This window comes from Daldinia vernicosa (genome assembly GCF_022497035.1).
Source record: "Daldinia vernicosa strain CBS 139.73 unplaced genomic scaffold F5Y00scaffold_61, whole genome shotgun sequence".
In the NCBI taxonomy this organism is placed as follows: Eukaryota; Fungi; Ascomycota; class Sordariomycetes; order Xylariales; family Hypoxylaceae; genus Daldinia; species Daldinia vernicosa.
The window spans coordinates 67,408-91,895 of NW_025953977.1; the positions used below are offsets into that span (position 1 = coordinate 67,408).

General features: G+C 51.5%; 8 protein-coding genes across 8 annotated transcripts; 4 read left to right on the forward strand and 4 right to left on the reverse strand.

Annotated features, from left to right (window-relative positions):
* Positions 1–96: 96 nt before the first annotated feature.
* On the reverse strand, positions 97–4,698 carry F5Y00DRAFT_180987 (uncharacterized protein). Its single transcript, XM_048005002.1, has 3 exons — positions 1,874–4,698; positions 1,097–1,785; positions 97–960 (listed from the first exon to the last, which is right to left on the reverse strand). Exons 1-3 carry the CDS (start codon positions 4,426–4,428, stop codon positions 479–481), a joined length of 3,726 nt encoding a protein of 1,241 aa, XP_047861049.1. The 5' UTR covers positions 4,429–4,698; the 3' UTR covers positions 97–478.
* Positions 4,699–6,458: 1,760 nt separating this feature from the next.
* F5Y00DRAFT_180958 (HSP20-like chaperone) lies at positions 6,459–7,832 on the forward strand. Its single transcript, XM_048005000.1, has one exon. It carries the CDS (start codon positions 6,593–6,595, stop codon positions 7,604–7,606), a length of 1,014 nt encoding a protein of 337 aa, XP_047861050.1. The 5' UTR covers positions 6,459–6,592; the 3' UTR covers positions 7,607–7,832.
* A 96-nt stretch (positions 7,833–7,928) lies between these two features.
* On the reverse strand, positions 7,929–8,320 carry F5Y00DRAFT_265874 (Pcc1-domain-containing protein; the record flags this gene model as incomplete). Its single annotated transcript, XM_048011850.1, has 2 exons — positions 7,929–8,223; positions 8,283–8,320. The coding sequence occupies 2 exons, from the start codon at positions 8,318–8,320 to the stop codon at positions 7,929–7,931; spliced, it is 333 nt and encodes a 110-aa protein (XP_047861051.1).
* Positions 8,321–8,546: 226 nt separating this feature from the next.
* On the forward strand, positions 8,547–11,544 carry F5Y00DRAFT_180971 (phosphatases II). Its single transcript, XM_048005001.1, has 3 exons — positions 8,547–9,318; positions 9,560–9,880; positions 9,941–11,544. Exons 1-3 carry the CDS (start codon positions 9,267–9,269, stop codon positions 11,482–11,484), a joined length of 1,917 nt encoding a protein of 638 aa, XP_047861052.1. The 5' UTR covers positions 8,547–9,266; the 3' UTR covers positions 11,485–11,544.
* Positions 11,545–12,251: 707 nt separating this feature from the next.
* Positions 12,252–15,700, forward strand: F5Y00DRAFT_273295 (alpha/beta-hydrolase). The gene is made up of 4 exons (XM_048013150.1): positions 12,252–13,031; positions 13,189–13,380; positions 13,576–13,720; positions 13,908–15,700. The coding sequence occupies exons 1-4, from the start codon at positions 12,879–12,881 to the stop codon at positions 15,335–15,337; spliced, it is 1,920 nt and encodes a 639-aa protein (XP_047861053.1). The 5' UTR covers positions 12,252–12,878; the 3' UTR covers positions 15,338–15,700.
* On the reverse strand, positions 15,370–19,009 carry F5Y00DRAFT_247093 (adenine nucleotide alpha hydrolases-like protein). Its single transcript, XM_048009241.1, has 2 exons — positions 18,859–19,009; positions 15,370–18,800 (listed from the first exon to the last, which is right to left on the reverse strand). Exon 2 carries the CDS (start codon positions 18,308–18,310, stop codon positions 15,608–15,610), a length of 2,703 nt encoding a protein of 900 aa, XP_047861054.1. The 5' UTR covers positions 18,311–18,800; positions 18,859–19,009; the 3' UTR covers positions 15,370–15,607.
* A 1,048-nt stretch (positions 19,010–20,057) lies between these two features.
* Positions 20,058–22,034, reverse strand: F5Y00DRAFT_265878 (uncharacterized protein; the record flags this gene model as incomplete). Its single annotated transcript, XM_048011851.1, has 2 exons — positions 20,058–21,208; positions 21,467–22,034. The coding sequence occupies 2 exons, from the start codon at positions 22,032–22,034 to the stop codon at positions 20,058–20,060; spliced, it is 1,719 nt and encodes a 572-aa protein (XP_047861055.1).
* Positions 22,035–23,536: 1,502 nt separating this feature from the next.
* On the forward strand, positions 23,537–24,482 carry F5Y00DRAFT_247100 (uncharacterized protein). The gene has a single exon (XM_048009242.1). The coding sequence runs from the start codon at positions 23,690–23,692 to the stop codon at positions 24,080–24,082; it is 393 nt and encodes a 130-aa protein (XP_047861056.1). The 5' UTR covers positions 23,537–23,689; the 3' UTR covers positions 24,083–24,482.
* The last annotated feature ends 6 nt before the right edge of the window (positions 24,483–24,488 follow it).

Below are 24,488 nucleotides of genomic sequence, written 5' to 3' on the forward strand. Positions count from 1 at the left end.
ACATATATTTATATACCTTCAAAGCGCTGCCCTCAAAATACACAGAATAAAAATAAAATAAAATAGATGCTTCCAATTATGAGGATGACCAAGACATATACTCTAGTATTTATTGGCCAATTCATCAAAATATCTTACGACCTAGAATTACACCTGTGAAGAGGCCGTTTTCTTAACTTTGATTTCATTCAGGCATGACTACCTCCATAACCTACCTCTTAACCAGGTATATATGTATTGTATATTCAAAAAGTCAAGCACCAGACCGCAAGTTCCCGGCCTGCAGAACCTCCCCCCGTACAGTGAAATTATTCATGCTTGCTCGCTCGCTTGCTCGTTCTCGCTTTCTCGACTTCTAACGCGCTCACATATCTCCTCATTCATGTCATCGTAATCCAACTCAATGCATACATACCACATCCCACACTTTCACTCACTCACGACTCCTCCCTTTCTCTCATCTCATCTCTTATAAACTTTACCTCCCAAACTCCAAATGCGGCACAATAACCGGCCCATACTTCGTCGGCGTCGTAAACGCGCCGTCGCCCTGAACCACGAAATCCACCGCGAGACTCAACCGACTAACCCCCCCGTTCGCCAGCAGCTGCTGCGCCTGGTGGTTCGGCCCGTAGGGGGTAGCCGGGACGGCGTCCGGGTCGTAGGCCACGACGGCGACGTAGTTGCGCCGGCCCATGAGCTTCTTGAGCTCGCGGGGCGCGCCGCTGGCGTCCGTGTGGAAGATCTCCATCATGTCCTCCTTGGTGTCGCTGACCTCGTTGGGCGAGGACCGCTGCCCGTTGACGGGCACGTAGTGCGTCCGGTTGCTGTGCAGCATCTTGAGGATGTATTGCGCTGCGGGCGCGGCGACGATGGGCGAGGTTATGATTTGGTACATGGTCTTGTGGTCGCTGGGGTGTGTTGGGTCGTGGACTAGGCCGGCGCCGGCGGCGTTGACGTCTGGGGGGCAAGTTAGTAAAGGTGTAGTCGAGAGAAGTGATGGTATATATTAGGTATGTACGTAAAGGAAAAGGGAAAAAGAAAAAAGAAAAGGGGGGAGGGAGGATAGATTAGGTAGGTAAATAGACAGACATACCTCCCGACAAGAAGGTCATACGCAACCCCTTCTGATGCGATATCCCCTGCAACGTGCGGATCAAATACGTCCGCTCGAGGTCCTTGCTATCGTGAGTCCACATATCCTTCAAGATCTCGCCGATATCCAAGTCGCCGAACTGGTTTACAACGTTGCCCATAAGACCAGACTTGCCCACGGCCTTCTTGACCTGGCTGAAGCCCTGGGCGACCATCTCCTTGCCGCCGACGATCCCCGCCACCGAGCTCGTCACTTTGCCCAGCACGTTGTACGTCGTGTTGACCGCCTTCTTGCCCGTCGCGAACGTGTTCGCCAGGCTCTCCACCGTGTCCAGGCGCGGGTAGACGATGGGCACCGACAGCATCCACAGGCAGTGCTGGACGCTGGGCGGCAGCATGGCGATCTTGGGGAATAAGCCTTGGTACGTCGGGCCCGCGAGCACGCGGGTCTGCGTCCGCTCCGACCGCAGGTCCACGCCGGCTACGACGACGGCCGGCCCGAGGTACTTGATGAAATGCCAGCCCTGGCCCGTCACCGTGAACAGGTCCATGTCGTGGCTTACGTTGCGCAGCACTTCGAGCGTCGTGTGGTGCTGGAAGAGCAGGTACATGTCGACGGCTATCCGGCCGATGTTCTTGAACATCTGCGAGTTCTGCATGTAATCGGGGTATGAGCCGTAGCCGTCGAATCTAGGGGGGGTTCAAGTTAGCATATAGTCAGTCTTAAACATACACACACATCATCATCATCATCACCATCACCCAAGACAAGACTTACATATCGTGATCGTCGATCTGGCAGATATGCGGGATCTGCGCAAAGGCCTCCCTCAGAAACGGCTGGTCGAAATGGCTCGTGTAGAAGTGGAAATAGGCATGGGACACGTCCTCCTCGTGGCGCGCCGTCCACGCCGCGTTCTTCCTGTTGTCGCGCCCGGGCAGCGCCAGCCACTGCTTCAGCAGCGGGACCTCCTTCCACAGCCTGTCGCCGTAGATCTGGTCGCCGAGCCCCAGCTGCACGTGGAAGCCGCCGCAGTCCACGTTCTTCTGCAGCACGTCCTTCCACATGAAGCCCAGCCCGCCCAGCTTGCTGCGCTCCCCCTGCGACGTCGACGCCGCGAAGTCGTTGCCCGAGTGCGCTATGAACCGCCAGGCCGTCTCGCTGCGCCCCGCCACGACGAACTCGTACCGCGTGCACCCCAGGTGCGACGTCACCGCGTACGTCCACCGCTCCGTCGCGCCGTCGCCCATCTGCAGGTCGACGTCGTACTTGAAGAACTGCCACCTCTGGTGCGTGAAGATCGTGTGGGGAACTAGCTGTCGCGGGTTCGGGGATAGGTCGACGCTGCGGTGGATGTGGATGGTAGGCGGCTGGGGGGCGTCGGTGACGATGAGGACGCTTCCGTGCCAGATCCCCTTCTCGACGTCCATGTTCGTGTACCTAAGGTACGGGCCGAAGTAGACGCCGTTGGTCGGCTGGACTTTGTACATGTCCACGCCGGCGCCGGGAGGCGGTCCCGTGAAGCCTGCCGCCGTCGGAGTGGCTGTTGCGACGCTCATGATGCTCTCGGCGTAACCGGGAGTCTGCGGCGGGAACATGGGCGAGGCCATGGCGCTTTGCTTGCCGAACATGGGCGAGCCGAGAGGATTGCCGTAGGTGGACGCGGTAGGAGATAGAGGCGGCGCGTCGTGGTGGATAGGGTTAGGACCCTTGGGGAACTCCCACTGCGTAGCCTGCGAAGCTAGATGGATGTAATAGTACTGGCCCGAGTTCTGGTCGAGATGCGCGATCCAACCCTCGGGCAGTGGCGGCGGCGAAGTAGGGCCTTGTCCCTGGAACGGGGAGGGAGTGTGAGTAACAACGGTCTGCTGCACCGGTTGACCGTTTTGCTGGAGCTCCGGTCTGGGATCGTTCGCGAAGGCGGGATGTCCGGGATGTTGCAGAGCCGGAGATGCAAGAGCAGCGGCAGCTACTTCTGCCTGCTTCTTAGGCGGCGGCGACGATGCGGCTTGGGTAGGTTGGGCTGGTGTCGACGAGCTCGAACTTGTTGGCTGGGCTGGCCGCTGCTTCTCGTTGGGGTATGCTGAAGAGCTTCCACCGCCTGGGTTGATGCTGGAGTATGCCGGAGGAGGACTTGGTGACATCTGCATCCGTTGGAAGTCCTGCTCTAACACGCTGATCTGAAGTGCAGGCCCGCCGCTTATATTCGACCCCGAGCCAGAAGCCGGAGCCGACCCGGTGGCCGAAGCTGTGCTTGAGCCTGTATTGGTCGTGTTAGCTGGTCGTGTTGCCTGTGCGCTGAACGTCGAGGCGGTAGGACTGGTGACGGGGTTTGCTCCCTGGTATACGGTAGGAGGCCCGTGTGGTTGTTGATCGGGAGCTTCCGTCGGCGTCCAAGGACGAGGCGGCTGCTGCGTAGCCGGATGTTGATGCTGTCCATACTGCGCCAACCGCTGAGCCGCCGCCGAACTCTGAAGACTATTAAGAGTTGCGGTTCCCGATATTCCAGCGGCCGCATATCTCGCCTCGATACCTCCTCCGGGGATAGTACCTGGTTCTACGATAGGGGTCTCCGGCGGGGGTGGAGATCCTCGGCTTGCTCTCGTAGTCGACGTAGAAGCTGTCGACGCAAAGCGGTTTACGCCGCTGTCTGGCATCTTGAGGTGATTGTCTTCGGTTGCTTGGGGTTGGGGTTGGGGTCGCGCATTGCTGTTCGAGCTTGAGCTCGAAGCTGCAGAGCTCGCCCTAGGCGGAGGGTAGTAGGGCTTTTGATGATAGTTAGGGAAGGACGTGGTAGTAGTAATATTCGCTGGTTTCGCTTGGTTGCCGAGAGGTTTTGCAAAGAGACCGGTATCCTCTCCTGGAGGGCTTGCCGGACTAAGCGATGCTGGTAAAGGTCTAGGAGCAGTTCCCCGTCGTTCAGCAAGACCGGGTCTCTTTTCGGTAGGACTTGTTTCCAATCGCGGAGTCGTGTCGTTAAAGGAACCCGAATGTGAATGTGAATGTGAAGAGCCCGGAGGACTCGTATAGATCTTATTGAGAGAGGGCCGGCGGTCGTCGGCAGGATATGGAGGTCGACTCGACTGGGAAGGTTGACCAAATCGATGGTCGTCGTCATCAGGGTACGGCAGAGGCGCAGCAGAGCTCGAGGCGCCCGGCGGCAGGGGAAAGGTGGGCTGGGAAGATGCCGGGGCGGGATATTTGAATCTATCGGAACTAGGCTTGGGACTCTTGGGGTTGAATATTCTCAGAGGCTCGACCGTAGGGCTGTCGCAATCTTCAGCGGGTTTATTGAGGAACATCTCCTCTTCAGGTCTCCCGTGACGATCCATCCTGTTTTGTTTTACGTATTCCCCCGTACTCGGAGCGCAGAACCAACTAACGAGGCGCAAAAAGGGACCCGGCAGAATACGCGGGATGACGCACGGGAAAAAAAAAAAGACGATAAAAGTTATTTATAGGCGCTTTGCGACAGCCGGACGTAAAACGACGTCCAGACGATGGCTTGGACGAGGTGGGGTAGCGATGATTGGTTCTGGTTCTGGTTCTGTCGTGAAGCTCGCTGAAGGGCTGACGGCTTTCGACCAAAGGGAATAGAAAGAATACGGTACAATATACGCGCAGTACAAAATATGAACGGGTGAAACGAATTCACGGAAGGACAAGACGGCTTCGAAGAGGTCCAAGATATGCGACCTACTGTCTGGCCGTGTGGATATGAGCGTGCCCCTCTTGGGGGGGCACCTTGTCCGGTCATCCAGCTTGGCAACTTGGAAGACAGGGCAGATGATTGGTTGATTTACAAGTTGGCGCTTAAGAAATAGGGAACTTGGGTGAAGCAGAATAGTATTTCCAAGCGCCCAATCAGCCCCCATGCAAGATGAGACCTGCCGTAGGTCGCAACATAGTGTATACTGGCTCTCTCATAGAACAGTGGAAGTCTACCGGTCTAGTTCTGGCTTGCCGGTTTTCCTTGACATTGTTCTACACGCTAACTATTAGAGCGAGAATCTATGTATTCTGTAAAGCCATGATAGGGTGGGATGTAAATATAGATAGATGGCGGGTCGGCTGCACACTGCCTCTTGATTCACTTACTCTTACTACCGCGTGCAGATGATGTCCATCTTAACGTGCCATAGACAAATTAGTGTAAGCCCACGGTTGTGAAGTTTGTTAGACACTTTTTCAGAATGTGTAACTAACAGGGGTAATTCGACGGCATGATGGATATAGTATACCCGTTGTCAAAATGTCAGACATAGGTACCTGTTATTCTCACTTGACGAGCGAGAAAGATCCCGTCATAGCCGTGTCACGGCCCGTAGCTTAGGTATAAGATAGAGAGTCTAAAAGAATGTACCTAACATAGGCGGCTATCGAACCAAACTTTGAAATTATCCAGCTTTATTTGCTGGGTGTGCCCCTGTATATGCCTGTGATATGCATGCTGTATCGTACATACATTGGCGATCCTTCCCGTCGAGTGGGAACCATCAGAAGCGTATTTAAAATAAGAGGGCTCCCGCGGCGCCCCGCCATGAAAAGATGAACCACTACCTATCTCATAAGAAGGATAGTATATTTCAATATACAAGATCTATTAGTTCACCGATCGTGATTTACACTGCTCTTAATGAACCCAATCACTTAATGAAATAGTCTAGTTACCTGTCTGCATACAATCAGTAAGAGTAGAAGCATACTGCTAAGGCTGGTAATCTCGTCATCCTCTACTATACTGATTCTAAGTATTAGGTAGGAAAGCAAGTAGGCAGTTAAATTTCAGCCTTACGAACGCCACAATACCTTTGTAGAAAAAAAACCTTGGAATGATACAATGTCTTCGTTCGGCTCGGCTGGGTCGCAGACCGACCCTTCGAGTCGGTTGCGAAAATACATAACCTAGTTCCTTCACTCACTCCACCTGAAGGCGACAATCTGACGCGGCACGTGCCGCGAACAACGACGAAATGCACCAGTTGCCTGCCTGGTTTAATTCATGGCGTACGATGACTCTTAAACATATGATTCAACATATCTGTTCGGAAACCGAGCTTGCCTCTTCGCGCCCGAACTACGTCTTTTGCCTCCCGTCTCCCCATAGGACGCCAATCTGAAAGAGGGTTCGGGGTTCGACCGTTAAGCCAATCATAACGCTCCATGCTTCCTCGACCGTCTGAATTGGTGCGTAGGACGCGTGGCAGCCACCGAAACACCGAAATCATGCTGCGTCTATCCTAGATGCCTCAGCTAGGCTACGGTTTCTAGCGTGTTCCGATCTGTTCGAGACTGGGTTACGTACACACATTTCTGACTGTGACTGTTTTGTAAGTCGTAAGTATTCGCCGTGGCAAGTCGCAAGTTACGCACTCCGTCCTGGAGCCTTGATATGTTTTTTGTATATAAGTGCTGGACCGAACGTCCTCTGGTTTAACATAACATCTTCAAAAACAACAAGTTCATCATTACAGATCTAAACAATAATCATCTAAAATGGAAAGCAACAATAATAACAATCAAGCTCCCTTCTGGGACTTTATGCAATCATTTGGTCCGCACGGGGCTGGGAGAGGCGGCGTCGGCATTGACCATGCCAACCTCGGTCATCAGTTTCCCCCGGGATTCCCATTTGACACCACCCAGTTCAACCCTTGGATGGCTCACGGCTGGGGCCGCTGGGGCAACCACGGAGGACATGGCAGGAGCGGCCACCAACAATATCGAGACGCACCTGAGACCGGCAGGGAAGAAGATGGCGGTGACACCGAAACGGAGAGTTCTCACGAAACCTTGAGGCATACCCCGGACGAGTCGGTCACTGGCGACGTCCCACCCCCTCCACCACCTGGGGCCTTCCCTCATCACCCTCCACCGCCTCCCGGAGCATTCCCGCACCCCCACGGTCCGCCGCCGCCGGGTGCTCCGAACCACCACGGTCATCCGCATCCATTTGGTCTCCGCCGAGGACGAGGAGGTCGATGCGGACGTGGCGGCCGGCGCGGACTACATGCGCCACCGGCCTACAGCGGCCCATGGGACTTCCGTCCATTGATGCACGCTTTTGCCTCTCATCCATTCGCCGAAGCTTTCAGAGAGTACATGGACCAAGCTCGGAGTGGTCCCTCTGGCGAATCGAATGAGCACCAGGACGATGCGTTCGTCCCGCCTGTCGATATCTTCAACACCGAGACAGCATACGTACTCCATGTGTCACTACCAGGAGCTCTGAAGGAAGACATCGGAGTGATTTGGGACGGCGAGAAAATCAACATTGCCGGAGTTGTATATCGTCCGGGCAATGAAGAGTTCATCCAGACCTTGGCTTCAAGCGAAAGGAAGGTTGGTATGTTTAAGAGAAGCATCAAGCTACCACCTCCTGGAAGTGATGAGACGGAGGACATCGACGGTGTCAACACCACCGCTAAAATGGAAAACGGTATTCTCATCGTCACCGTCCCCAAGACGGAGAAGGAGTGGACTGCGATCCACAAGGTCGACATCGAGTAAGCATAGATGTCGCAGGGTTGAAGGGTACACGAGAGTTGGTTATGGGAATATCGATAGTAACCACATATGATGGAATGGTAGGCGTTAGGAGTTGCAGGTAGCTCAACCCCCCGTATGGCAATAAATCATTAATTCTCTAAAGAATACTACCACGTGTTCTGCATCATCGTATGAATCCCTGAAATTGTCTTAATAATGATACCCTAGATTGCTTGTTGTATTCACTATGACACTCACCTAGTATTGTCTTACATTCCACTGGGAGTTGCGGGACAGTATCCCTTATCCGCCGTGACAAGGGTTACGGTTTCATTGAATCCATTCATGCTTTAGTATCTTCCGTGGCTAGTACGTCCGTGTCAAGCTCTTGCATGACTTCGACCACTAAGTTTAGACTATCCATGAAAGAGTTGACGGCTACGCGAAGCATCCTGTTGGTAGTGGCTTTGTACTCGGTTCGTAAGATATTCCCGTCTGAATTTCCATTGATAGTGCCTTCATCTGACTGGTCAATGGAAAAAGTTCGCTTCACCAAAGGCGATAGCTCTTTGTCGACCTGTAGTGCCTTTAAGGCAATGGATGCTAGTCTTGGTGTAGGGAATGGCACCTCAATCGTCCTACGAAGCAGTCTTAGTCTCAAGTTATCAGTTGGTGATGGTTACGTATGCTAACATACAGTGCACATGGGTATTGTATGTCTGCTGTTGAGGCCATGGTAGTCATATGCCTTTTCTCAGGCGAATAGAGTCCGGGGTGGATTAATGGGTAAAGAGGCTTGGAATGTTGATTGCGCAATGAACAAATAGTTTAGGTACTTGGTAAGGTTGCAATTGTGAGCCGCGGCGGGGAACACAGGGAGGCAGGGAGGGCAGGAGGGGTAGGCAAACCACATGCAGGTTTCTTCTACCTTAGGTTACCTAGGTACATAATGTTCCGCAAAGGACGATAAGATAAGGTTTGGTAGGAGGATAAGAAGCGTTGGAATTCAGCTGCGGCTTATGAGGCCAGCGTTTCAGCCACCTATGAAATGGGTCCAGACGGCAGGACGGTTGCTAAGCAACGGCTTGACCGGTAAACACGACAGGGCCGACAGGGGTTTAGGTCACGGTCTTAACCTAATATGGTAAGATGTCAAATGAAGACGCTATGCGACGGGCCAGAAGTTTGACCCATGTCACTTTCTTACCCCAACATAACAACAATCAAATAATAATAGAGCGAAACCATACAAAAACATCCTTTTCTTGAAAAACACCCATTAATAATTTACATCGTCTACTTCAACCTTTCTTCCTTCTTATCAAACAGGCTCCTTAACTCTTCTTGCTTGCACTCACTACTACTTGCTGCCCATACGCGATACGCATCATACATCATTGAACGGGTTTACCGGTACATGAACTGTTTGTTTATCGTATCCGAAATTAGAATCATTTCTTCACCGATATCGTTAAACGGTCCTTCCGGCGACTGATATATCTCCAATCGCTATATTTATACTACTGCAGGCCTGCGTTTGTTTATGCAGAGCCGTTGAAGCTTCCCGTCTTCCCGTTCGAGTCTATACTTGACGGGGTAAACAAACCCAGCTCTTGAGCCGGAAACAACAAAGGAATTGCAGCAGAAAAGAGTAGAAGCAGCGATAACATCAGCATTCAAGATGCCGCCTTCGAGGAGTGCCCAATCGGGTCAGGTTATTGAGTATATTCCAGGTATGTTCTTTTTTACTGTTTGTTATATTCGTATTCGCCTTCACCTCTTATTATTCGGTATTATCCTACTACTTGGTTATCGTCCCAGTCACATTTGTTATGTCCTTTGACTCCTTGAGCGTCTGCCTAACGCAGATCGACCTGGGGAATCCCATTTCTCCTGGCTTTTCGCAAAATACCATACATCCTTCATTGCTACTTAATTCACAAGTATTTCCCGTCACATTACTAACATTCGCAGACCGCCTTTACCTAGCATCCTACATTCATCCTCCTACAGCCGACACCGTCTTTCCCTACTCCGAACCCCCAACTCGCTCGCCAAGTAAACGATCACAAAGAGCTGTCGACGGGCCTTCGCCTGCTGTGTCTAAGTCGGACCGACATCCCCCTTACTACTTTACAGTCGATGACAGCCTCTTATACAACGCCTTCCACCACGATTTTGGCCCACTTCATATCGGTCATTTGTACCGTTTTGCCCTGCATTTTCACGATGTTCTTGGCGCAAAGGAAAACCAGCATAGACCTATTGTGTTTTGGAGCCGTGCAGACCCGAGGAGTAAGTCCCTATGCATACCTATGTATAAAAATTCTTATTGTTGCTGACAATTTCGAACAGGCCGGGCCAATGCCGCTTGTTTACTCGCTTGCTACATGGTTTTGATTCAATCTTGGCCACCTCATTTGGCTCTGGCGCCGATTGCGCAGGTTGATCCGCCTCTAATGCCTTTCCGCGACGCTGGTTACAGCCAAGCGGATTACGGCATCACTGTGCAAGATATCGTGTACGGTGTCTGGAAAGCCAAGGAAGAGGGTTGCTGTGTCCTAGACAACTTCGATCTTGACGAATACGAAAAGTTTGAACGCGTCGAACACGGCGATTTCAACTGGATCACACCTCATTTCCTGGCATTCGCATCCCCACAGCATAGCCCGGTGGCACGCATCACCGAGTCGTCGGAATTATATGATTCTCTTCCTAAGACACTCTCCGCGGTCGATTCTCACCCAACCCTCCCTCAGTCATTCAAGAACGTACTAAGCCACTTTTCCGAGCGCAGCATCGGCCTAGTTGTCCGACTTAACTCGCCTCTATATTCTCCATCTTACTTTGAGGCGTTAGGGATCCAACACCTCGACATGATTTTTGAAGATGGTACCTGCCCCCCCTTAAGCACCGTTCGAAAGTTCATCAAGCTTGCACATGAGACAATTACTGTTCGAAAGAAGGGTATCGCGGTTCACTGTAAAGCCGGTCTTGGGAGAACTGGATGCTTGATTGGGGCATACTTAATCTACCGCCATGGATTTACGGCAAATGAGGTCATTTCCTTCATGCGTTTTATGCGCCCTGGTATGGTTGTTGGCCCTCAACAGCATTGGTTGCACATCAATCAAGGAGTTTTCCGCGAGTGGTGGATCGAGGAGAGAATGGAGAGGAAGATAAGAAAGGAGCTCGCGGCTGCGAACCAGGCGCCCAGCACGCCCATCCGAGCAATGCAGAAGGCTACTCTAAGCCGAAGTGCTCAGGCGTCTACACCTCCCAGCAGAAGCCCATCAAACCGTACGCCTCTCGGCGAAATGGATGGTGAAAGGCGTAATGCGGGTGCGCAAGAGGACTACCTACCGGCCCCGACGCCAGGTCAGCCTCGGAAGACGAGTCGCCTAGATCGACATCATCCTTATCAGCGCAACGCGGCTCAGCCTTCCCCGGTCGAGGAGGAACGCGAGGGGGCTGAGAAAGACACGGAGGTCATCTCCGTCCACAGACGGTCTAACGACGCCGAATCCGAAGAAGAATGGCTCTTACGCATGCGAACTCATCGCAAGACATCGCACACACCAGGCCGCAGTGAAAAGATGAGATCAGTAAGCCAAAGCACGACAACAACGATATATCAAGTCATAGACAATGATGCATCTAATGACGCTGAGAACATTGGCAGTGCTCGGCCGAAGACCATCGTGGACCATGTCACCGGCTCGCCAACGCGGTCGGCGAGCGCTTCTGGTATAATGACCAAGGTCAGGAGCAGCAAGCGAACTGCCGAATCCAGCCGCAACAAGGATTCGGCGGGCGTGCGCAAGACGAGCGGTCGGGTTGGTAGTATCAACGCCAACTCAAACGTTAGCTCAACGGCGCGCAAGGTATCCGCGATATAGGAGACCGAGTCCTTGCTGTTGCCAAATTGAGCGTTAACGGCTATTTAATGATGTTGCGTTTATAATGGCATATTCGATGATAATTAGACCCTATGGACCAGCTATTTTCACGATGACGACTATGACGACCAAGTCACGGTTCCCTGCATATGCGTTTGGCGTTTGGTATCGACGAGGCATATGAATTTTCCTCGGCAGAGACGATGGATACTACTTCTTCTCCCTTCGCAAGGCCCCCCCTTGGCTGTTATGCTGGCGTTTCTTCTCACCAGCGAGCTCTCCCGCATTGAAATGTTTGAATGACCAGGGCGTTACGGACTTACTAGGTATTGGCTTGGAATGAATGGACATGAGCATTGTTTTTTAATCTGGACCGTCTCACTCGCCATGTTGCCTATCTTGACTTCGTAAGGGAAGTCGAGTTGGAAAGCGGATGCGAGCAGAGCATTGGAGTAAAAGGGGAGGATCGAGTTGAAGTTAACATTGCTTTCTGCTGTTTAGATAAATGAGTACGTGCATATGATGAATATTTTCTTCGTTTAATTCTGGTTCGTTTCTTTAGGCGGTGAACCGTGCATGCGATATGAAGATGTGGATGAAAATAGAAAGATGAGCAACGATCCCGGTCCGTTCCCTGTCTAGTTGCTCTTTAATGTTACTATTAACAGGTAAATAGCTCTATTATTGACGTCAAGGAAATCGATTTTAATATTAAAAATTAAAACTTGCTCCATTAGAATAGATTCTCGTCGACCTGAGTTACGTAGCGAGTCTCCTAGACTGGATTTAGACTCGGTGTTGTATACCTATCATGATAGTTGTTCGAGTTGTTCAACTTATACTTTTTCCTTTTCTTAAAACTGATTGATCACTTTCCCGAATCCTCTACGAGGGCGGAGATCCCATGACCCGATCCATCGCCTTGGAGTATCCCGGAGATTTGTCCTGGTTAGCTGCAGACGGACGGCATTAAATTCTGCGCGCCAGCGAACGGTAGGGTAGGACTACGAGGGGAAAACTGACGCTGCGCGACGAGGGACAGACAACGTGCCTTTTTTTCCCTGGAATAAGTCTCTTACAGATAGTTACTAGACCCCTGATTCATGCTTTTCTCTGTGCCTGTCGCAGCGCTTGGCTAGATCAGATCGGATGTGAGGGGAGGGGAAGTCGAGTGACTACCTAACTTACCTAGTAACTAACTTGGAAAAAGGGTGCCATCCATCCCGTGAATGTTCGGATGGATTTGAGGAGGGTTGAAGACTTTGATACCGGCTAGTTACCTTTACTTACCAACCATATCCTCCGACAGCTCTCTAGTCCGCCTATCCTGTTGTATCATATGAACAACCACCAGGCCGCACAAAGCGTCCCGGGCGCGCCGCCATTAGGTAGTTATGAAAACCCCCGGCGCCCCAAAACGAGCCGTTAAGCCGTGTCACGTCTTTGCAGTGCTAGCGACGATAGCGGTCGTCGTCGTCGTAGTCATTCCCACGGCTATATTAGTGCCTAGGCGGAATCGCGACAGGGCTATCGAGGAGGACAAGAGGGTAAATACTATACCTACTCCCTCTCTCCTATATATACCTATATCTCTCTTTCTTTTTTTTTCTTTTTTTTTTTTTTTTTCTTTCCACCTTCTCTCCCCTTTAATTAGAACTTCCGCGATAGGTAGACCAAGCGCTAAGACGTAGGTAACGAACGCAGACCCCGTCGCAACCGGACATTGCCCGCGTGAACCTGGGCTATGCGCAGTACCAGGGCTCGCTCGTGGGCCGAGACGGCGGCGTCGCGGAGTACCTCGGCATGCGGTACGCGGCGCCGCCGACGGGGGAGCGCAGGTGGCGGGCTCCGGTTGAGCCGGAGGTGGATGATTCGGGAGACCAGGTGGCTGATACGGTAAGGTGTTTTTTTTTACCCGGGTGTTTTCCTTCTGCTCTGTTTTTGTTTCTGTCTCTTGGATGGGTACTTGATAAATATCTTCCGTCCTAGGGAGAAGGAGATAAGAGGAAATGAAACAAGGTGAAGGGAATGCTTTGACTACCTACCTATCTAAGAGGTAGGTAACTAAACTAACATGCGGAGCGAATCTAGTTCGGTCCTATATGCCTGGGCATCTCGATGCCGTATCCTAACGGCGGAGCCCAAGATGAAGATTGTCTGTACGTCAACGTATGGGCGCCGGCTAACGCTACGCTCGACTCGAAGCTGCCCGTGTGGCTGTTCATCCAGGGCGGAGGTTCGTCTTTTTTTCTCTTTTTTTTTCCCCTTCTCCCTTCACTTTCTATCCTCTCTCCTATCTTAGGTACCTAACCTACCAATACCTACCAATACCTACCTAACCTATAATAACCCCCCCCCCCCCCCCCCCCCAAGCTAAACACCAACCCTCAACTCGGCGCTAAATCAAGTAACAAAAAAAACAGGCTACACCGTCAACAGCAACGCCAACTGGAACGGCACCGCCGTAGTCGAGCGCTCGGCCCGGAACATAGTCCTGGTCAACTTCAACTACCGCGTCGGGCTCTGGGGTTTCCTAGCGAGCGAGCGCGTGCGTAGCAGCGGCGGCGGCGGCGGGGGGGATTTGAACGTTGGGCTCCGGGACCAGCGCGCGGTTATGCGTTGGGTCCGGAGACATATCGCGCAGTTCGGGGGCGATCCGGACCACGTCGTGATCCACGGGGCTTCGGCTGGGGCGGGCTCCGTTGCGCTGCATCTGCTTATTTCGTATGCGGAGGGTGATGGCCAGACGCAGCAGCAGCAGCACGATAACAGTACAAGTAGTAGTAGTAGTGGTAGTGGTAGTGGTAATCTCTTCGTCGGCGCCGTCGGGGAATCCCCCTTCTTCCCCGCGCAGCCGACCGTCGCGGATCTCGAGTGGCAGTTCGACCTGGTGCTCTCGCAGACAGGTTGCGGCAACGAAGAAGAAGAAGACGCAATGTCGTGTCTCCGGAGCAAAGACACCGCAACCCTACAACAATCCGCGAATATCCCCTCCCCATTCCCCGGCCGCCCGGGCCTTCCCGCCCCCTTACCCCTATTCTACTGGACGCCCTGCATAGACGGCTCTCTCCTCCCGGACTCCCCATCCGTCCTCTTCTCTCGCGGCTCCTTCGTCGACGTCCCCATCATAATGGGCACCACCACCAACGAGGGCACCGTCTTCGCGCCAGCCGACACAGCCAGCTCCGACGCCATGGCGCTGTTCCTACAAAACAACTACCCCCACCTCTCCTCCTCCTCCTCCTCCGCCGCCCAACCCAGCAACCTCTCCTCCAAATACCCGCAGCAAGCCCCCCTCCCCCTCCACGGATCCTGGTTCCCCTCCGCGGCAGCCGCGTACGGCGAAGCAACATTCATCTGCCCGACGAACAACCTCCTGACGTCGTATACCCGGCGCCGCCGGAACAACGCCCAGCAGCAGCGCGCGTGGAGCTACCGGTACGACGTGTACGACGCGGCGAACGCGGCGCTGGGGCTAGGCGTGCCGCATATATGGGAGTCGTGGGCTGTGTTTGGGCCGGACAGTCAGCAGGGGCCGGGGCGTGGGCCGGCGAGCTATTACGGCGAGGCTGCGGCTGTGGTGCCGTGGGTTATGGACTACTGGATATCGTTTGTGCGGACTTTGGATCCGTCTGTGTTGCGGACGCCTGGGGCTCCGGTGTGGGAGTTGTGGGATGCGGAGGGGGGCGGGGATGGTAATGGTACTGCGGGTGGTGGTGGTGGTGGTGGTAAGAGATTGCTCATGCAAGTGGGTAATTTCTCGATGGAAACGGTGCCGGAGGATCAGCGGGAAAGATGTGCTTTTTGGGAAGGGCTTGCGCCTGCGCTGCAGCAGAGAAGGGGAGTTCGATGAAGTTTTGGGTATTGACTCTTTTAGAGTATCTACGCCTTTGATATGATAACGATTTACTCGGTCGATGATTCTAGTACGGGTAGTTGGATGGTATTATAGACGATATTCTAGTATAACTATACCAATAAAGATATGCTCATCGTGTAGATTTACTATAGGAAATACCCATCCGTTATCTATAACACATGCAGACAGGCTATTTCCTTTACGATTGAGTTCATGAACCTCTTTTCTTCATCTGTGCCTCTATATCACTTTTATCCAGAGTCCCTAACGTACTTTAGACCACCTAGTTTCGAATATAGACACCATGTTCAGGCGACGACCTTGTGAATCCCATAGGGACCTACAAGGTATTATCGCGCCCTTGCTTAACCAAGCTCCCACATCCCCAGGAAACTTCAAGGCTTCGGGGTCGACATAGGTGAATTTCGGTGTTAGTACGACGACGGAATCATTGGGCTCTGAATCCGCCAGTAGTTCGAGTAAAGACCTCTTAACAGCTACTGCATGATGGTCCACTATGTCCTCAAAGTCCACCGCATTAGTGAGGGGTAAAGCCGAGATAGTTCCTTCAATTGCATGGTGAACAGTAGTTGTCTGGGCAAACACGTCACCTGAGGGGGACTCGACAACGACGTGGTGCAAGAGGGGATCTTCCGGGGTCTCTCCACCGCCAACGTTATACAACCGGATAGATCCGGCGCCTACGTTCGCGAATCCCAGATGCGCATGCCACTCCACACTAGCCGAACGCGGCAACTCTTCGACCTCGGCGGAGAAGACGAACGGCAGTGGTCTGTGGGGAATCTTCCCATCTTCGTCGTCGTCGTCAGCGTCTGCATCTGCATCTGCATCTGCATCTGCGTCGAAATCCTTCAAGACCTCCCAATCGGGAAGACTCGGTCTCGAAGCGGTATCGTCGCTACTATTACCGTATGTCATATACGCAGGATTGTACTTTCGATCCCACGGGTCCGGCTCCTCTACCGCGTCTGTCGACAGACTAGAGGATGCCACGTGCGCTGCGTTCCACGCCGCAGAAGCGAGCAGGGCACTGTGTCTCGCTTCCGAACGGAGGGCCGAGCGCGGGAAGTATGCCACGGCGCCGCTCCACCATTGGACCTGCATCTCACCGCCAACACGCCAGAGGTGCTGCAGCGCTAGGGTTATTTGGAATGCGAGGCTACTGCTACTATCCTTCCGCATCGGAGGCAGGGTCATGGAGGCGGGTACCAAGGGTATCTGGCCCGCGATGGACACCGCAAGAGGCAATTCTGAGTTTTGGGCATCGTTATTCTGACCCTCGTCGCTCCTGAGCAGGGGATACGCGACCGCCTGGCTGTATGGGCCGATGTTGGCTGGTGCCCAGTACGACCGCGACTGGACGTGCAAACCACGCCTTTCATTTCGCTTCAAATGAGGCTGAACGGTGAGCAGAACAGCTATGTCGGCGCCTCGAGGTAACATCAAATCCCCGCATGAGATAGTTACCCGAGCAGGCGGGTTTGGTTCACGGAACAGGGCCCCGTACGGCTTGTTAACGGTCGGAAAGTCTGCCATACGCCGTAACGCGATGACAGAACTGACAATTGCCGTTGACGGTAGGGTATAATCGCCTAGCCGTCGACGAACCTCGTCAACGATCCTAGCTGTCTGGTCTTCAATGCCCCCCGAATTTCCAACAAAGTGCCAATCATTGCTGCTGGAATCGGTGTGCTTATACCGAGACAGGCTCGATGCAGATGACAGTAATGTCTGAGATAACCCGCTATAATCATACCCCAGCTTGGTCTCGTTATGCAGCGACTCGAGAACAATCTTGAATTCCGAATCGAGCAAGTCTGGGATACGAACATCATAACTATCTTTTTGAGATGACGCATCCAAATCCGGCTTCATCTCGACTTTAGCCTTACGAATGCTTAGCCAGGCGCTTCCGCCGCCCTCACGCACGATTCTTTTGTCATCCTCATCAACTACTATACGGCCCTTAAACAGCACTGACGGACCGTCTACGACAAGTGTCTCGAACTCGCCGCCCTCTCCTAAGACGGCGCCCCGTCCCCCGTCGCCCCCAAAGCGGCGGAGCGCGCGGCGGATGCGAGACACGGCGGACTCGCTTGCCACATTTTCCCACAAGAACTCTTCTCCCAAGCCAGCGCTAGCCACCTTCACAATACGGGCATCCAGCCCTGCGGCTGCCATATCGCGGAGTAGCTGCGCGTCATCGCTCTTATCGGTACCTACAGCTTGACTATCCGTAGCAGCAAAAGACAATGGAAGCTCAGGGAACTGCCACAGATAGGCCAGCGGCACTAGGCCGAGCCTCAGAGCAACGGATTCGACGCGGGTTCGCTGGTACGTCGATAGTATAGCGCCTGTACACAGAGCGTTGACATCTGGGTGGGCCTTGAGAACAGCACGCAATAGCGGGACAAGGGACTCTGTCTCATCTTCGTCCTCGCGGTGGCCATCTGGGTCCTGGTAGCTTATGCCATGGTCCACCGCTGTTCCCAGGATAGGTCGGCGGAATAGAGGTAGTCCCGTGGCCTGTGCATACAATGGGATAACTTGGTGACCCACGGTCTGGTACATGAAACTATTCAGGTCGGCCTCGCCTTCTTCCTCGTCGCCACCATGGTCTATTTCCGGTGCCGGGAATGAAGTAGAGCATGAAGGATGCTGGGGGGGTTGATCCACGCCGGGAGAGATCCGTATGGCAGCAGTAGTAATAGTGCTGCTGGCATTGGCCCCAGTCACCTCTTTAGCTTCAGTTCTACCTGTGCTTCCCGAAGTATTGGCATCTCTGCTATAGCTACAACCACTAGCACTGGTGATTCTAGGCGGGGGGTGGAGGTTAGCTAGAGCTACAACGCGATGCCCATTCGCCAGGCAGTGGAGAATGGAATAGAAGCTATCCTTTCCCCCGGAGACCAGCGCGACAACGTGTAGGGGTCTGTCCGCTGCCATGATATGGCATGGGTACTCGGTAATTGCAAAGGCCTGACAGCTATCAATTTCGGAGAAATAGAAAAGAAATCGAATAGTCCACCGGCCTAACAGGGAGTCATTTCTCTCTGTACCAGGTTTTCCGTACCGGGTTCTCTGTGCTAGGCGAAGCGGAAACAAACCTCGACTATTGCGACATCAGTGTGGCACGATTGCGCCTCACTTTTCCTCGCTATACCTCTGCTGATCTCGGCGTGTTATGACTTCATATAAGATGTTTAAGATAGCGGCTTGGGACTTTGAGCTATGACTTGATTGCTAGCTTTGATGGCGTTAGGCATAGTCTAATATAGGTGCTTGGTGGGTAGTATACCCAGTATATATAGACTAATAACTATATCCGCATTAGAAAGCCAACAAGCCAATAAGCTAATAAGCGAATCTATGCTTGATCTATGCGGATATTTCCTCAGACGGTGTCGGCTTAGCGGGGTTTCGGATTGTTAAAAGTCTAGAAGCTAGAATATTAAGAACCGATTTGGTATCAGCAGACAGCGGAAGAGAGATACCTAGTTGGAGATAATCAACCGATTAAAACCGGTTTACCGTAGTAAATAGTAAATTAGGGAAGATACGAGTTTACTATCTCGCTATCTTAAATAATATCTAGGTACCTAAGTTAAGTACCTGAAGTAGTTAACAAAAGTCCTTCTATTACGCGTGTGTGTTATTCATATCTTGATTTTTTAGTTGACTTCGGGTTTTGAAAAAACGGACCGTATCCGCTCGCGGGCTAATTGTCGGACTTGAGTTACCAAATGACAACATTGAACCTTGAAATGTGGAATGTACTGTATGTATGTATCGAGGTAGATAGAGACTTGTACTCGTTACACAAAAGAACTTGTCCTGGAAACTTCAATGTTGAATACATCTACGAACACATTCATGTACGATAGGTAGGCACCACTTTACCGGTACGCTTTATTTTACTGGGTAAACAATAGGAACTAGAATTATCACCAACACACACACATTACACACATTGATTTCAAGATAAATAAATAATTAACTGGCGACAAAATCCATTGCTAGATTTAATTTCCTATCTGTACATAGGTTCCTGCTCAAAGCTATCTTCTTGTGACCAGCACCGCCACGAAAGCCATCGCAATAAACGGGATCGGGAAATAAACTGAATAACTAGAAATTAGACACACGAAGAGCGATTTCAGTGAAGGGTCTCCCCTTTTCGAACATCATCCTCTAGTTCCTCCTCCCTCTTCACTGATCGTGTCCTACCGCGCCGGACGGCTGCTCTGCGCCGCCCCGCTGTAGAGATTACAACGAGCGTAGAGAATTATAAGCCGCCGAAAATAGTGTATAGCATTGCTTTGCATGGCGAATTCCGCCTCTGTATGGTTTTGTCAAAATGCCCGCCCGTTCGCGCCTCATCACCAAAACCCTTGTATCCCTTGAAGGCTGCCGTAGCCGCTCCCTTGAGCTTTTTTAAATAGTCGTCATGATTGGAAGAAAAAATGTTTTCACAATAATGGTACAAGAAGACAAGTCGATGCTGAAAAATCAAAGTGCAACTTTTGTAGTCCTCTCTACCTAGGCCTTGAGACCAGATCCATGAATGCGCTGCGGGGGAATCGGTCGAATGTGTGAAAGTCATTATGTCATTAGTGGGCGTACGCCGAGATCTCCTATCGATCTTCAAGGCGTGTAAAGCTGATCTCAATCCTCCCCGAGGAATTTGGATGATTTACTCAGATCGCTTGCGCTTCTTCTTGCCCTGGCTCTCACTGGGAGATTCGTCTGATGATAAGTCGCTAGCGCTACCGGGAACCTCGGACGCGACTTGGAAAAGCACCTTGCCGTAATTAGAATAGTCCGACTCTCCAGACGGCATCAAGTCGAGTCCCTCTTCGCTACCATCAATGAGATTCATGACGATAGCGCCGCTACCGTGAGTTCGCGCGTGCTGAGATAAGTTGTCGCTTCGGGAGAACTTCTTGCCGCACTCATGGCATTCAAAGGGCTTCTCTTGCGTGTGCAGAGAACGGTAGTGGCGCTTCAGATGTTCTTGTCGGCGGAAGCGTCGGTTGCATAGCTCGCAAACAAAAGTCTTGCTCGGGTCCTCAGTTAATGATTGCTTGCGGCCTCGGCGGTTTGGCGGGGCCGGAAGAGTAGTAGGTGCGCTTGATCCAGCTGATGATCCTGCATTGCTACTAGCTTGCGTGGTATCATTCTGAGCTGACTGCTGTTGTTGCTGCTGCTGCTGCTGCTCGTCGCCCTGGCCAGAGCTGGAATCAGCAGCGACGTTCATGGCGGGAACTGCTTTGCGCGATTCCTTCTTCGACTTCTTTAACTTCTTGTCCTTGTGCGATTCACACTCCGAAGAGCTAGCAGGACTAGAAAAACCAGTAGCTGCTGTGTCTTCGGTATCGAAATCACTCTCCGCGAAAAAGGACTCGTGACCCAGAGATAGGGTAGTAGAGCAAGTACCGGAACGCGGCCTCTTCAAATCAGCAGATTGCTCACTGATGTTAACTAGGCGGTTTACAAAGTCGTCCTCGGATTCCAAATCTGAGATATCCTCGAAAGTTGGAAGTCCGTGTTGAAGCTCAGTGTTGAAGGTGAAGTTGTCAGGGAGTAATTGTTTTTGGAGAACGTCACCCCTGAATTCTTCTAAAGCGACAGGGGCTGTGAACTCGGACGATAGAGTGGGGTTCGACACACCGCCAACAGTTAGATTCCGAGGGTCGCAAAAATCAACGTCTTGTTCCGATGCAACGGATCGTGCATACGGTGACGGAGACGGCGATAACGAAGGGCAGGAAGTAGGCGAAAGATGATCGTTTGAGAAGCTAGAGGTGACTGAAGGTGCCTGTGTGGATTGCGATTGCAGATAAACTGTAAGGGCAGAAAAAATAAAGTTAGCAACCAAAAGTCCCTTAGGCTTAAAAAAGATAGGCAAGATAAGCGGTGAATTCCATTCCAAGCCCCGCCAATCCGCCCCGAAACTCAATTACACTTTCGCAGTTCGCATTTTTAGAAGCCGGGGTGGGTTTTTTTCTTCTTTCTTTCTTAACAACTCATGCGGTTGTCAAATTCAAGCAACTAGGTAGGATCTCTCCAAAACCCAAAATCCATAAAAGAACAAGGACCTACCAGGTGTTAATGGAGGCGAGCCACAGTTGGCCCAATCCAAATTCTCCAAGTTCTCTGGCATCGTCTCGACCTCGGGCTTCACCATCTCGCATCCGTCAAGTCCGTCTAGCCCAGAGAACATGGGGTTTAGCGGTGTGGCTAGCATGTCGTTCGTGTTGCATGGGCTGCCCATTGAGCTACCTGATGTTGACAGGGGCGGTGTAGCCGGGTAGTAGAAGCCGTCATGATCGCAAAGCTCAGTCTCCAGCGCCAGCTTCATAGGTTGGTTTTGCAGCATAATAGCTGGTCGATGTATGGCCTGTGGAGATGCCATAGGAGTCATATTACTAGAAACGGCACCGAATACCTTAGCTGATAGAGGTTGTTGCGAGCAAGACGAATTCGGCCTCGAGTAGATCGGTGTCGATGGCAACGTAGGTACAATAGGGAATACCTGTTGCTGTTGCATCTGTTGAAACCCTGGCTGCTGACTGAAGTGGCCGTGATGCCGGTTCTCTGGGTTGGGGTCTGGCGTATAGTAGAAGAAGGGCGTTGGTCCCATCTGCGAGCTCATCATGGTTGGGTCCATTGTCGTGACTGATTTACCTCCTGTCAGTCTTTGCGGACGGTGACCTTCTTAATCCTCTAAGGAACTGACCTGTTATCGAGTTTGGCTACGTTTGCTGATAACTCTCTAGAGTATTGCCGTGTCTCGTTTCGTTTTATATATTAAGTATATTGGTAGTTATATTGTACAATAGGTACGTTTTGTGGGCGGTTGGCCTAAAGATGGTAGTTTCGGTCCTTGGATGTCTGAATGAATGAACGGCTCTGATGTATATCAAAGAACCATCTAGTTGCTTATGACTCGGTGTATATGTTGCTGTACATGAACCTGTCCTCGACTTGGAACTCCCGGGTATTGGTATTATCGTCAAGCAGACTTGGCTTGGGAGAGGATAGGATATGACTTTGTTGTATACTTAAAGAAGGGCAGGAAGTTCGAGGAGTGATCGAACGATTCCAAAAAGTCGAGTCACGGAAGAAACAAGAGAACCGATAGGGTTATGAAGAAATAGAAGACAACCTAAGTCGACTGATATGTCGATCACGGACTAGGTAAGAGAGTAATGAACGTGGTTGAAGCGAACCTTGTAGAGGATAATGTAAAATAGTCGAAGCCCGCCCAGATCATCTACACCAGATAAAAGAGCCCATTCGATAGGCACTGGAGGGCCTGCGGGTGGAATGGAAGACCCATAGGGAACCCACTCAACTCAAGGTCACCCATGTATGTCTCACTTGGGGAAGCTGACAAGGGGGTCTAAAGATGGTCCTGGTCGGCCTGGGTCGTTACCACTGGCCAACCTTGTCTACTGCATGTCTGGGGCAAAAACGGAAACATGAGATGAGTGGGTACGTTCGACTGGTACTATGTGGGCGCAGCCACCGAGCGATTCTAAATCTGGACGACACTAGAGGAGGGCGAGGTACCGCGTATTGAAGGGTACATTATGTTATGTGTTATGTCCCATGTATCTCACTATGTATCCTACTATGTATGTTATGCTCCCATGCTATGCCCTCTTCTCTCTTTTTATCGACAGACAGCAGAAACCTTGTCCGACTGGTCGTATACCTGTCTGGTATTGCATAGTGTACATAGTGTATACACCTTTATAAACTCCGTTGGTTTGTACAATACGCATGCGCAAGCATACGACACCTTGCATATCGCCTAGCACCGTTCAGAGAACGATACGGGCTCCCAGACCCGACCTGGTATCAAGCATACATAGTACATAGAGCTGCATTCGACAGCTAAACATGGGGTTTGTTGGCTCTTCTTTTGGAGTATCTTCTTTTGAAGTATTATGTAAATTCTAAGATAACCAATATACGGTGAAGTATCGGGTTAGGCGTCTTTTGTCCTTATCTAAGTAAGACGTTATTCGTGTACATAATTCGTCATAATCTAAAGCCCTCTATGTATATGATTTGCCAAGAGGTAGGTACATATAAATCTTTAAACGGCTTGTATATATGTTAATCTATAAATGTATTGTACATAAAGTAACTATACCTAGGGTTGATAAGTAGATATGTAGATAGTATACGTAAAGCATTACATGATGCATAATTAATACACCTAACGAATAGACAAGTGAGACGATGCCCATACAGTAGTATCTCGGCGGCCTTCCCTATTGCTTCTAGAGCTGTTTAGGGAATTGATTGTCGTAAATGGTACTCTGCACAAGTTTTTTTCTCAGGATTTTCTTGGATGGTTGGAACATGCATATCTACGTCGTATGTATTGTATTGTACAATAGCGAACCGGGACCTGTGATAGGTCAGTTTGACCGCTGGACCACAGGAGGAAGCGAGCCACACAATTTGCATAATTCGTCCTTTTTTGCCAAAGCACTAAGTCGGTGGTGGTTGTGTTCGGCTGCAACATTGCACAGCCAGTCGCTGAACGCCGTCCAGCCTGCGCGCGACGCGGAGTCCTCTGCGCCAGCCCATGGTGCCTATCCAGTAGAAGGACGTGATGGAATGCAGGTACGAATGGCCAGGCGTCGCGCTATGGATCACATTCGTCATTCGGCGCCTTCACGAGAAAGACTGCGCTTATAATTAAGCCTCGGACAGCCTCTTGGACTTGTCGATTGGATCACGGACGGCTTGGTATCAGATGCTCCATAGAACCCGGAACGATAGCCGATACATAGGTAGCGATTAAAAGGCTATGAAAAGGCTATGAAGCCATGTATTTCTCAGTCCCGAGAAGGCAAAATAGACTACAGTGTAGGTAGTAGACTTAGACAATCACAACTCGTGATGATGACGTTGACGGCCGGGATAACCTCCCATCGACACCACAACGCTGGGTTTCTGCAGAAACCCAAGGTGCAGCCAAACAAACGCTCCGCAATTGAAAATTCGCAAACCGCCGATGATTGGACTTCACTAATAGGCTGTGAGCTGCTCAATGAAGAATTCATCTAGGTGAGGTGAGCGTGGTAAGCATGCGGTAAGAGGC

Coding starts and splice junctions, on each gene's coding strand:
- F5Y00DRAFT_273295 (XM_048013150.1), top strand. CDS start 12,879: ATGAAAACCCCCGGCGCCCCAAAACGAGCCGTTAAGCCGTGTCACGTC. Junction 13,032..13,188: donor CTATCGAGGAGGACAAGAGG/GTAAATACTATA, acceptor TAACGAACGCAG/ACCCCGTCGCAACCGGACAT. Junction 13,721..13,907: donor GCTGTTCATCCAGGGCGGAG/GTTCGTCTTTTT, acceptor CAAAAAAAACAG/GCTACACCGTCAACAGCAAC.
- F5Y00DRAFT_247093 (XM_048009241.1), bottom strand. CDS start 18,310: ATGGCAGCGGACAGACCCCTACACGTTGTCGCGCTGGTCTCCGGGGGA.
- F5Y00DRAFT_180958 (XM_048005000.1), top strand. CDS start 6,593: ATGGAAAGCAACAATAATAACAATCAAGCTCCCTTCTGGGACTTTATG.
- F5Y00DRAFT_247100 (XM_048009242.1), top strand. CDS start 23,690: ATGGTACTCTGCACAAGTTTTTTTCTCAGGATTTTCTTGGATGGTTGG.
- F5Y00DRAFT_180971 (XM_048005001.1), top strand. CDS start 9,267: ATGCCGCCTTCGAGGAGTGCCCAATCGGGTCAGGTTATTGAGTATATT. Junction 9,319..9,559: donor GGTTATTGAGTATATTCCAG/GTATGTTCTTTT, acceptor TAACATTCGCAG/ACCGCCTTTACCTAGCATCC. Junction 9,881..9,940: donor GAGCCGTGCAGACCCGAGGA/GTAAGTCCCTAT, acceptor AATTTCGAACAG/GCCGGGCCAATGCCGCTTGT.
- F5Y00DRAFT_180987 (XM_048005002.1), bottom strand. CDS start 4,428: ATGGATCGTCACGGGAGACCTGAAGAGGAGATGTTCCTCAATAAACCC. Junction 1,786..1,873: donor CAGATCGACGATCACGATAT/GTAAGTCTTGTC, acceptor AACCCCCCCTAG/ATTCGACGGCTACGGCTCAT. Junction 961..1,096: donor TATGACCTTCTTGTCGGGAG/GTATGTCTGTCT, acceptor CTTGCCCCCCAG/ACGTCAACGCCGCCGGCGCC.